Source organism: Sprattus sprattus (assembly GCF_963457725.1).
Source record: "Sprattus sprattus genome assembly, chromosome: 8".
Taxonomy (NCBI): domain Eukaryota; kingdom Metazoa; phylum Chordata; class Actinopteri; order Clupeiformes; family Clupeidae; genus Sprattus; species Sprattus sprattus.
Genome location: NC_137927.1, coordinates 807,482 through 820,608, shown reverse-complemented (window position 1 = coordinate 820,608; position 13,127 = coordinate 807,482). Strand labels below are relative to the sequence as shown.

Below are 13,127 nucleotides of genomic sequence, written 5' to 3'. Positions count from 1 at the left end.
GAGTCTGCAGGCAACAGTGAAGCATGGTAGAGGTTCCTTTCCAGTTTGGGGCTGCATTTCTGCAAGTGGAGTTGGAGATTTGGTCAGGATGAATGGTGTCCTCAATGCTGAGAAATACAGGCAGATACTAATCCATCATGCAATACCATCAGGGAGGCGTATGATTGGCACCAAATGTATTCTGCAGCAGGAACATAACCCCAAACATACAGCCAATGTCATTAACAACTATCTTCAGCTTAAAGAAGAACAGAAAGTCCTGCAAGTGATGGTATGACCCCCACAGAGCCCTAATCTCTACATCATCGAGTCTGTCTGGGTTTACATGAAGAGACAGAAGAATTTTAGGAAGCCTACATCCACAGAAGATCTGTGGTTAGTTCTCTAAGATGTTTGGAACAATTTACCAGCCGTGTTCCTTCAAAAACTGCGCAAGTGTATCTGGAAGAATTGATGCTATTTTGAAGGCAAAGGGTGGTCACACCAAATATTGATTTAATTTAGAATTTTCTTCTGTTCCTTCACTGCATTTTGTTAATTTATGAAGAATTGATGAAAATAAACTGTTAACACTTCCATTTTTGAAAGCATTCTTAGTTTACAGCATTTTTTCACACCTGCCTAAAACTTTTGCACAGTACTGTATATTTTTATATATTTATAAAATAAAGTAAAAGTAAAGTATAAAAGTAAAATATATTGATACATGCATTATCAGTTTGAATCATATGTTTTTTTTTAAATATTGTTGAATACTTTGAAAATTAATTTAATATTTTGTACACAAAGCTCTTGAAAACATTGTAACTAATAAAAACAATTTAATTTAAAAAAGACTGAAAAGGTATGTAATTATCTATGAATTTCATGTCATTTTGGGAGAAAACACATCAAGAAAACACATCAAGCAGTTCCATTGTCGCACAATGTTGCCATATGGCAACGCACCTAAAAGTACCCCCCAAAAAATTTAATTTAAAAAAAAAATAATGAATATGTTAATTTGAGTCCATATTATATATGAAAAAACACTGTAACATTTTTTTCCATGACTGCATAATAATGCGTGCTGTAGAGGGTTAAACTTCGGGCAACATTGCAAATATTGGCATCCGGATCATTTCAAACAGTTATAGCATCAGCAGTTGGTATAGCTCAGCCTTCACTCAGCCAAATATTCACCCAGGTACTCGACGCATTGCTACGGTGCACTGGTCAATACATCTCCCCACTGCCATAGCTGACATTAGAGACATCAAACAGGACTTTTATCAAATTGCAAACTTTCCGAACGTAATTGGAGCCATGGATTGCACCCACATCCAAACAGTCCCACCTTCAATCCACGAATACATTAACCGAAAGAGAAAGCACACATATTCAATGAATGTCCAGGTCATTACTAACGTGGTAGCCAAATACCCTGGATCTGTCCATGACAGTTTTATCTTCCGGAATAGTGCCATCTATCCAAGATTGAGCAAAAGGGATTTTGGAGAGGCCTGGCTACTTGGTAAATGTATAAGTTTCAGTGGGGATATATTGTAGTGAACCCATGTCCCTTGTAGAAATTATTAATCTCGCCATGTACACATCTATATTGTTATATTAGACAGTTTATGCATTAATGCCACCAATAGCATATTCTTTATAATCGTGTTCTTTGAAACATCTCGCTGTAGGTGATGGCGGGTATCGCCAACAGCCATGGATAATGACACCTATACCTAACCCAGCATCGGCCGCAGAACAACAATATAACCGTGCGCACATTGAATCAGGTTCAGTGATTGAGCGAACGTGAACCAATATATCTATCTCCTCTTCGCTGAACCTTCGTTTTCTCTTCCTCGAATCTCCATGGTGGCAGTAACATGCAGGCGGTTTCTCCCGTCTTTTACCCGGTGTGCTAAATAACACTAAAGGGCGGAGTAAGGCGCCGATTACCCAGCGCGGATCTGGTTTGATAAATACCACGGAAAATGCGGAAAAACACTGTGCGTTAATATGCGCTTTGGCAAAGGCGCAGATTAAGCTGCGGTCGCAATGTTAGTAAATCAGGCCCAATGGGCCGGGTTAGGCGCTAAGGACAAGATGACGTTCTTGTTTGATAAAAAGGGTGAAAAACACTGTGCGTTAATTTGCGCTTTGGCAAAGGCGCAGATTAAGCTGCGGTCGCAATGTTAATACATCAGGCCCTCAGTGTTCTCTTTTAAAAAGGGAAATAAAACTTTTGTATTTGCTTCAGCCTATTCATGACTATAGGTCTTTTTGTTTTTAACACTTCATTTTATTGTTTTTATTTTATTCATTTTACTGTTTTTTATTTCATGTATATACATATACATATATATACATATACATATTTTGCTAAGTGTGCTTGTTTGCTTGTTTATCTCAAAGCACATTGTGTCTATGTACACTACCGTTCAAAAGTTTGGGGTCACTTAGAAATGTCCTTATTTTTCAAAGAAAAGCGCTGTTTTTTTCAAAGAAGATTACATTAAATTAGTCAGAAATACACTCTATACATTGTTAATGTGGCAAATGACTATTCTAGGTGGAAATATCTGTTTTTTAATGAAATACCTACATAGGTGTATAGAGGCCATTTTTCACAACCTGATCGGAGATCAGCCTAACATTTCTCAAACTGGATCTACATGTTGATGAGACAGTAGAGGAACTGGAAGCTTATATCGACAAGTTTTACCACAAAAACATAATGCCGGCGGACAACAAACCCGACGGCAAACGCACTCGAAGTGAGCTGGTCTCAAGTGACTTGGATGAGTCATACTCCGATATACGTGAGTCTTTAAAGGCCAAATAGCAACTCCAGAAGCTTAATCTACTTGAACAACTGACAAATTATGTCAAATACCTGAAAGCTTCTGTCGAGTTCAACAACTCACTAATCGAGGTGCTAAAGGCTGACAACTCCTCTCTCAGAATTGACGTCAACAATCTGAAACGCTTGACAGATGAATTTCAACACGACAAAGTCAACATGACTAATGACATTCTTGATTTACAGTGCAGGAGTATGAGAGACAATATTATCGTTCATGGACTCGCTGAAGTAAAAAATGAAACTCACCAGAAATCCGAAGAATTGTTAAAGTCATTCCTGTCCGATAACCTGAAAATGGACGTTAATGAAGTAGAAGCTGTCCACTTTTACCGAGTCCATCGCCTGGGTAAAGCCAAAGCTGACCAGCAGAGGCCCCGTCCCATCGTGGCCAAAACCATTGACTCTAAAATGAAGTACGCTGTTATGTCCAAGGGTGGGGAACTGAAGGGAACCAATTATGCCATCAGCGATCAGTTTCCAGCTGAGATTATGAGAAGACGCAGGCTTCTTTATCCGATCATGGCAGAGGCAAGGCAAAGAAACAAAAGGGCTCGCCTTTTTGCTGATAAACTGTACATCGATGGGAAGCTATACAGGAATTATCGCATCACATACTGGCTGGATGGGGGCGAAGAGGCCAGTTTTCATGAGGATCACAGGGATCCCCCGGGTCGCACTCTCCAGGCTCCAAAACACCGGCATCAATGTTCCCTCTAACCTTGTAGACATATTGATGCATTTGCTGTCATCTTTTTTGGAAACCTATGGCAAACGCAGGCTCGTGGTCATTTTCGTAAGGTTGCGTGGTTTACGAATTGCTCACAGTGCTGAAATGTGCGCTCAGAATAAAAAATATTTGCTCAGTGCTGAAAAAAATTAGAGGGAACATTGACCGGCATGCTTCCCCAGCTGCTGAGAACAATGACGCGTGCTGATGATGTCATTGTCAGTTCTTTCAATCATCTACCAAGTATGTTTTCATCTGTCTCTCCACTCTCTCTGTCGTTTTGATGAACATGACTCAGTCTCTCTCCCTCTCGCTCTCTCTCTCTCTATTGCTATCTTTTTATTTATTTTTGGCTTGGGAAACTTGGTTAACCGTGGGCTACTCACCCTCATCCTTGGGCCTATGGGTTTAAGGCTATTTGTGGTGGCCTTGGGTTACTTTGGCTTTTTGTTTTTTCCGTTACTTGATCTTCCTGTCTATATGTTTGTTTATGTTCAGTGTTTGCTTGTCTGGTCTATATATGTATGTCATTTATGTGTTTAACACTTTATATTTTGTGATCTTTGCTTATGGTTATGTCGTGACAGTCCTCTATGATTTTGTGACAGTACTCTTAAACTTATACCAATATGGATAGTGTATAAGGTCTTAAAATAATACATATAAATATCAGGAGCCTCAAACATAAAATTGATTTATTGAGGCCATGGGTTGAACAACACAAACCGAATATAATTACATTATCAGAAACCTGGCTCAACGACAAGATATCGAACAATGAAATCAAATTAACAAACTATGTCCTATACAGAGCAGCAGGGCCGTTGCTAGGAATTCTGGGCCCCCTGAAAGAAAATTGCTGTGGGACACCCCCCCCCCCCCCCCCCCCGCCCCCCCAACTTGTCATCGCCAAAGATCAATTTTACACAACTTTTTTTCTTAGACTACTGTATATGTATTATAATTTGTACTGACTTTATGTTTTGACCTTGTGATCAGCATCACTGATATTCAGGATTTGCTTCAGTATCTTACGCCCCTCGTCCTTATCCGACAATGAATGTCAGGAACTAAAATCGGAGTACGGACAACTAATGCCCGTTGGCGTTGAGGATGCAGATTAGAGCATGGATCGGGCCGAATTTTTCTGTCCGAGCCCGGCCCGGTCTGGCAGAATAGTAACCGAGCCCGGACAGAGTCCGACAGCCATTAAAATATGTTTTTTTCGAATCCGAACCAAGCCCGACGGAATCAATTTCTCAACTGTTCATAGTAGCCTACTAATGCCAGATTTACGTACGTTGTTTATGAATAGCCTGTCTTTTTTTAAACTGGGGCATCAACAGTTAAATGCTCTCTCACACAAAAAAGCGCTGTTAAACACACAATGGTGCACAATAAGGCCAAAAAGCACATTTAAATTAAATGATTCACATTGCAAGAACGTTTAGTAAAATTGTACGGCTCCTTTAAGAGGAGCACGTACAGGGAGGGAAAATGGTGACGCATAGTTTGGATGCAGCACCAAAGATTTATGTGCTGTAACAGTGTTAACCAGTATGTGAGTAACGTGAGTTTTAATAAAGCATAGCATGTGTAATGTGTAGCTATTTCATTCCGTTTTGTAACTTTTCCTGCTGTCTGTATAGGGAAGGGAGGTAAAGGAAAGGGAATTAACCGCAAAGTTAAAAACATCTAACTAATCTACTTCGGCCGTGGAGCATTTTACTCCCCTGCAATCCCCAACTACGGGCAGACAGACAGCAGGAAAGGTTAACAAACGGAATGAAATAGATACACATTACACACGCTATGCTTTAATAAAACTCACGTTTTATGATACACCAACGGAGGCACAAGTCTTACCATTGAAGATCTTTTTGCACGCCGACGTTCGTTATGAAACTATCTACATCCAACCATTGAGAGTTGCATCAATCATATTTCATTAAAACGTCACACTTCTTACATTGGACATATCCAACAGCCTAATTAGAATCTGCATCGTCTATAAAGCAGAAATATCTCCATACAGTAGATTTCCCTTCGTTAAGTATCATTTTAAACTCTCCAGATGACAGTTTCTCTTTAACTTGCGCGAGTCTTAATGTGCCTATGGACCAAACCATATTTAAAAAAAGGGGGTTATTGCTCGGAAAAAATAATATTTAAAAAAAAATGTTGCTTGATTTTTTTCGCTTTGTTTTATCTCTGATGCATTAGTATGAACATAAGATATGCCTATACATAATAATATAATCATAGAAAGGGAAGCTTACATAATAGGCTACTGGGGTTTTTGTGGGCCCCCCCTGGGCTGTGGGCCCCTAGAATTGTCCCAACCTTTCACCCCTTTACGACGGCCCTGCAGAGCAGATAGAGGTACAAGGGCCGGAGGCGTTATCACATATGTCTCATCCAATCTTGCCTCCGAGCTGGTTGTGCCCACAGTTGAGCCGGTCCACTTTGAAGGTATCTTTGTGAAAATCATCCTACATGAGAGCAAATACTTAACTATTGGAAATATTTATAGACCCCCTTCAGCTCCTGCTGAATCCTTCAAGTGTATTATATCTACTATTAACTCCATCAAGGACAAAAATGAGCTGGCACTTCTTGGAGATTTTAATAAGGACTGGGCAGACAGATCTTCTTATACAGCTAAAAATACTATTAGGAATTTGAACCTAACACAGCTAATTAGTGAGCCCACTCGGGTCACACCTACAAGTCAATCTTTGCTTGACTGGATTCTGGTCTCACATCCGAACAGATACATTAAATCAGGGATAATGTCCGACTGCTTCAGTGATCATTGTACCATCTTTTGCATCTGGAAAATAAAGTTGCCTAAGCTCCCTTCGAGACTAATACAAATTAGACAATACAAGAAAATCAATGTTGATGCATTCATTAACGATCTTATTTCAATTAACTGGGACCGGTACCAAATCATATAAAATGTTCACGATGCATGGGCATTCTTACACTCAGAACTCACAAAAATGATTGATAAACATGCCCCTTTCAAAACTATTAAAGTTAAGGGCAGCCATCTTCCGTGGATCTGATCTCATTAGCACCTTCAAGCAGAGAGATAAAGCCTGGGCTGTGTATCGCAGGACAAGAGATCCCGCTGACTGGGAGAAATACAGATTGCTGAGAAATAAAAGCAAAATCTTGACCAGAAACTCTAAATCAAATTACTACAATGAATCACTTACCAATGATTATAAAAATACTAAACAATTTTGGAAAAAAATTAAAACATTAACCAACGCACCAGATAAAACCGCTCATCATACTCAGTTAAAAGTCAACAACACAATTTTACATAATCCTCTTCTTGTAGCTCAAGCTTTCAATCAACATTTCTCCTCAGTCTGTACTCCCACAGCTGATCCCTATGTCATTAACAATACACCACCATGCCACAGCACATTCTCCTTCAGGAGAATTACACCGGTTGAAGTTCTGAACACAATTAATGACCTCAAAGTATGCAGTGGTCCCGGCTTAGATGGCGTAGAAGCCAAATTTCTTAAACTTCTCATGTACCCTCTTTGTGACCTTTTTAATTTATCACCATCAACCCATGACATCCCCTCCATATGGAAATGGTCTCGAATCACTCCACTCTACAAAGCAGGTAATCAACTTGACCCCAATAACTACAGACCAATTTCAATCATTTGCTCAATAGCTAAAGTTTTCGAAAAATTAGTATATAACCAACTGTCTAATTATCTGTCCAGACACAACATCCTGTCACCTGCTCAATCTGGTTTTCGTCCAAAACACTCCACAACTACCGCTTTACTGAAACTCACCAATGACATACACTCTGCATCTGCTAATCGTAAACTGACCGGTGCAATCTTTATTGACCTTACCAAGGCTTTTGACCTTGTCGACCACTACCTTTCTCCTCAATAAATTATATTCCATTGGTATTTCACGAAACGCTTTACTCTGGTTTAATTCATACCTGCACAATAGAAGACATTGTGTTGTCATTCAGGGCACAACATCTGACCTTGCAGTTCAGGAACGTGGTGTGCCACAAGGCTCAACACTAGGACCACTTCTGTTTTCTATATTTATTAATGATCTTCCTTCCATTTTCTCTGGTTGCAACGTTCAACTCTATGCTGATGACACAGTCATATACACGTCACAAACTAACCTTAAACAAACTCAGTCAACATTGCAACTTAACCTCAATTATCTCGAATCATGGCTCAGAGAAAATAAATTACTTATCAACAAAACAAAAACAAATACAATGCTCTTCGGGACCAATCAGAATATCAAAGCACAAACTTACAGTCAATCCTTCAATATTTCTTGCCTTGATGGTACACTACTGCATAGAGTTGAACAAACAAAATATCTTGGTCTCTGGCTTGATTCAACTTTATCATTCAAATGCCATATAGATTACATAGCCCGGAAAATTAACTTCAGCACTGGTGTTCTCTACCGAAATAGAAACTGCTTTACATTTACAGTACGAAAGAGACTAGCTCAACAACTCATACTACCAATACTTGATTATGCAGACGTAATTTATCAGACCGCCCCTAAAACACACCTTCTTCCGCTCAATTCAGTTTACAATCAATTATGCAGATTCGTCCTTGACTGTCCATACATGACCCACCACTGCACCCTTTATGAAACACTCAATTTTCCATCTCCCACCTCAAGAAGACACCAGCACTGGCTACAATTCATATTCAAATGCATTTACTTCAATTATCCACAGTACTTAAAACAACTTTTGGTCCCATACACAACTTCACATCACCTCAGGCATTGTTCACAAATCTACTTCAATACACCTACATCATCTGGCAAAAAAGCATTTATATCCAAAGCTCCCTGTGACTGGAACAATCTACCAATCCATATTCACTCCATAACATCACTCAACCTCTTTAAAACTGCACTATCATCCCATCTAGAGACCACCTGTTCATGTTTTTAATAACCATCATTTGAACAGATATATGACGCAATGATATATGTGCTATGTCCATGTGTTTTGTTTTGTTTTGTTTCGTTTGTCTTGTCTTGCTGAATTGTACGATAAAATGTCCATATTGTAGTTTATAGGACCCCCTTGAAAACGAGATGATTCATCTCACGGGATTGTTCCTAATAAAGAATTTCCAACAACAACATAGATCTGTACAAGGTAAAAGGGATTTTAAATAGGGAAGGCTATCACTCCATTTTGCAACGCCATGCCATACCCTGTGGACAGCGCTTGATTGGAGCCAATTTCCTCCTACAGGACAATGACCCAAAGCGCACCTCCAAATTATGCAAGAACTATATAGGAAAGAAGCAGGCAGCTTGTATGCTGTCTGTAATGGAGTTGCCAGCGCAGTCACCGGATCTCAACCCCATTGAGCTGTTGTGGGAGCAGCTTGGCCATATGGTACACAACATGTGCCCATCAAGTCAATCCAATTTGTGGGAGGTGCTTCAGGAAGCGTGGGGTGAAATTTCTACAGATTACCTCAACAAATTAACAGCTAGAATGCCAAAGGTCTCCAATGCTGTAATTACTGCAAATTAAGCCTTTTTTGACAAAAGCAAAGTTTATATTAATTACTAATATTTCAAATAAAATTCATTATTTCCAACTTTGTCAATGTCTTGACTATATTCTCTATCCATTTTGCAACTTATTTGATAAATACAAGTGTGAGTTTTCATGGAAAACATGAAATTGTCTGGGTGACCCCAAACATTTGAACGGTAGTGTATATCATATGAAATGTGCTATATAAATAAACTTGAACGATTGCCAGTAGATTTGACATAATTCATGCACTGTATTTCTTTTAATGGATTTTGCTCTTGTATGTAATTAAATTGTTCAGCTCCACTTAATTCTGTGGTCTATTAACTGGGTCTTCAGAAAATTGCCTCTAACTGCAAAGGAATCAGTCAGATGTAGAAGTGCATTCTAACCGTGGGCCAGTGACATTAGGGCCTAACTTGTACACAAACATTCCTATGTTCGGTCTACACAGACATTCTTCTTTACTACTTTCCTGAAGTGTGTGGATGAATTTCTGATGGCAAGACGTGCATCCCACTGATGTTGTGTAATATAGTAATATTTTGATGCTCCTGCTGAGAATGTCAGTTTTTTAAACCAGTATAAATTGGCCTCTAGAGGATCTGTAAGGCCCAATGCAAAAAAGTGTGTCAGAGATAAGGTTTACCCATGATGTATTTTGTCCGTGTGCACTTTGTTCTCTTCAACACTCCATACACCTGATGAAGAAAATGCAGCTTCATGATTTTGTTTTTTACATTTTAAGCATGTGGCAACCAAGAGTATGCTACCAATTTGGTTATTATTGGTTGACCTTTAAGTCAAATGAACTTCATTAACTCATATCACAGCAATGAATGAATGCAAATGCTAAAAACAGTAACAGTTAGTCGTAGTGTGTGTAGTACTTACGATAGAATTCCTGGTTTTGCTGCTAAAGAATGAAGCTCTGTCTGAGAGGTCAAACCTGCCAAAACAATAACAGTAAACATTTCCCTTAATTATTGCTATTGTATATTTGTTTCAAATGGTTATATGTAATAATTGAATTAATCAGGCAGGATGTGCATCTCCTCTGGGAGCTCCAGTGAGGGCAACTGGGAAGCCTTTTGCTGTAGTAGTTTTTGTGTTTGTGTCTTTTGTGCTTGCCTCAATATGCAGGAGTTATGCTTGAACCTGGGTAGCATTTTGTGAATAGTGGAGACATCAAATATTTTTCCTCATGTTTTTTTCCCTCCCTTAAAACTATACTAAACAAAGTCTTTAGCATGTGAATCGAACAGTTAATGAAGGGGCTTGTTCTACTGTCCTATGGCCCACTGTCCTTTACCCTTGCCCTTAACGTCTCCTGTGTCCTGTCTGTGGCTGTGTGTAGCATATCCTGTGTACTGTCTGTGGCTGTGTGTAGCGTGTCCCGTGTCCTGTCTATGGCTGTGTGTAGCGTCTTCTGTGTCCTGTCTATGGCTGTGTATCGAACAGTTAATGAAGGGGCTTGTTCTACTGTCCTATGGCCCACTGTCCTTTACCCTTGCCCTTAACGTCTCCTGTGTCCTGTCTGTGGCTGTGTGTAGCATATCCTGTGTACTGTCTGTGGCTGTGTGTAGCGTGTCCCGTGTCCTGTCTATGGCTGTGTGTAGCGTCTTCTGTGTCCTGTCTATGGCTGTGTATCGAACAGTTAATGAAGGGGCTTGTTCTACTGTCCTATGGCCCACTGTCCTTTACCCTTGCCCTTAACGTCTCCTGTGTCCTGTCTGTGGCTGTGTGTAGCATATCCTGTGTACTGTCTGTGGCTGTGTGTAGCGTGTCCCGTGTCCTGTCTATGGCTGTGTGTAGCGTCTTCTGTGTCCTGTCTATGGCTGTGTGTAACATCTCCTGTGTCCTGTCTATGGCTGTGTTTAACGTCTCCTGTGTCCTGTCTATGGCTGTGTGTAACGTCTTCTGTGTCCTGGCTATGGCTGTGTGGAGACACTACCGCTTCCCCTTCTGCAGACGTTTGGAAGAATTTGCTTATGTTGGTCTATTAGCAAAGTAGCAGGAGTCGGGAATCAAAAAGTTCAAAAAGTTCCTGTTGTTAATGAATGGAGCACAGGACTGAAATTACTGTGCGAACAAGTATTGTTCAATATCAGCACTTGTGTAACACGTGTTTTTATGACCACTGCTACATGCGCATTTCAAACCCTTGAAATACTTCAGAAAGCCCTCGGCAATGAAGCAATGAGCCAGTGAGGTGTTTTGAGTGGCATTCGTATTTGAAGATGGGTAGAACGTCACTGGAGGACAACAAGAGTTTAGGGAGACCCACCACAAGCATAACCCCCAAAAACCTCCAAGGAAATGTTGCATCAGGATAGTTGGATCACCCATAAGGGAAATCTCTGACATCGTCAACGTTTCATTTAGAACAGTTCATGCAATCCTCTTGTCCAATTTGAACCTGCACCGCATCACTGCCTAGTTAGTGTCCAGGCTCCTGCCTCCTGAGCAGAACAAGCACCTTAAAGTGTGCAAGGATCTCCATCAACAGGTCTGGGATGACCCAAACTTCGTTTTGAGGATCATCACCGGTTCCGAGTCGGGTCTATGGCTACAACCCAGAGTCCACATTCTGAAGTCTGAATTCTGATCCTGATGTGTATGTTCATAAAAGACATACATGGAGTGTGCAAGGATCTCCATCAACAGGTCTGGGATGACCCAAACTTTGTTTTGAGGATCATCACCGGTTCCGAGTCGGGTCTATGGCTACAACCCAGAGTCCACATTCTGAAGTCTGAATTCTGATCCTGATGTGTATGTTCATAAAAGACATACATGGAATTAAGGTGTACACTGCCTTTTCCAAAATAAAGCCAATTGAAAGTCCATTTCAAATTTGCTCTTAGTAAAGCCTTAAGTGAACCACGTTTTCACAGCTTCACAAACTATCTTTACCGATGTCAAGCAACACTCAAAGACAGTGTATCTTTGTTAACGAAATCAGACTCGTCAGACTCCTCTATTGCACAAATCTGCCATGTAATGGAATAGTAGTTCATTTAGCAATCCTGATCTCGGGAAGCCTGAAGATGTAGCTCTAATATAAGGCAGCCAACAGGATGGGCATAGTTCACTGTTAGATGGCTAGCTAATGTTACAGCCTCAGTTGTTTACATAAGTAACTTAACCCAGTGTTAAGCACGCTGCAACTCTCATGGTATGCTAATCATCCATTGCATAACATGCTAATAGTTCCTTGCAATAAATAATCATCCAATCTGAATGTGATCCATACATATTTTGTTAATTTTGGCCAGCTGTGTTTTGCATTGAAATGTGTGATATTAGATCCACAAATGTTGTTGATCATGACATTAGGCTAAACTTTCATCATGTATGGTCAAACTTTAAATGCATAGTGGAACGCATCAGAGTTTCTTCAGAGTTTCTGAACAGGGCTGGCCTAGAGGGGGTGCAAACGGTACTGTAGTGCTTGCGTGTTTGCTTATTATGACCAAAGCAGGTCACAGACATTTCACCACTCACTTCGGCTCACAATGTTATTATAAGTGTTTGACAACATGGGGAAGATTCCTTACAGAGATAGACCTGTGTCTGTCTACCTCAATAACTGTAAAAATATTAGAAAAATGACTGTATGATCGGACTGACTGTATTGTACCGTTTTCAATAGTTTTTGTCCCTAGTAAAAAAAAATGACCTAAAAGATGGGAAAACAGGGACCAAGTTAATAAACACAGATGTTTCCCTTCAAGGCTATTCTATTCCATCCAAAAAATGACCAAGAAACTGAAGCTACCTTACAAAGGTGCAGAGCAAATCCTTAACAGAAAAGTGCAAACCAACTCTACCCAGAAAACAAAGATAAGTGCACAACTGTGCAGGCAGATAAAAACATCATAATCTAATAAATCTAAATAGATACCTCTCAGTTCCTCAGCTGGTAGTTACCACCTATGAATCCCCCAAAA

General features: G+C 40.0%; 1 protein-coding gene across 1 annotated transcript in view; it reads right to left on the bottom strand.

The window, feature by feature from the left end:
* Nucleotides 1–13,127, bottom strand: part of LOC308368797 (anoctamin-1-like) — a gene marked incomplete at both ends in the record, with an annotated part of 121,160 nt that overhangs the window by 72,111 nt on the left and 35,922 nt on the right. Inside the window, 2 exons of the mRNA XM_080843056.1 lie at nucleotides 9,824–9,875; nucleotides 10,069–10,123. Coding sequence (XP_080699182.1) covers nucleotides 9,824–9,875; nucleotides 10,069–10,123 — 107 coding nt within the window. The remainder of the gene's footprint in view (nucleotides 1–9,823; nucleotides 9,876–10,068; nucleotides 10,124–13,127) is intronic.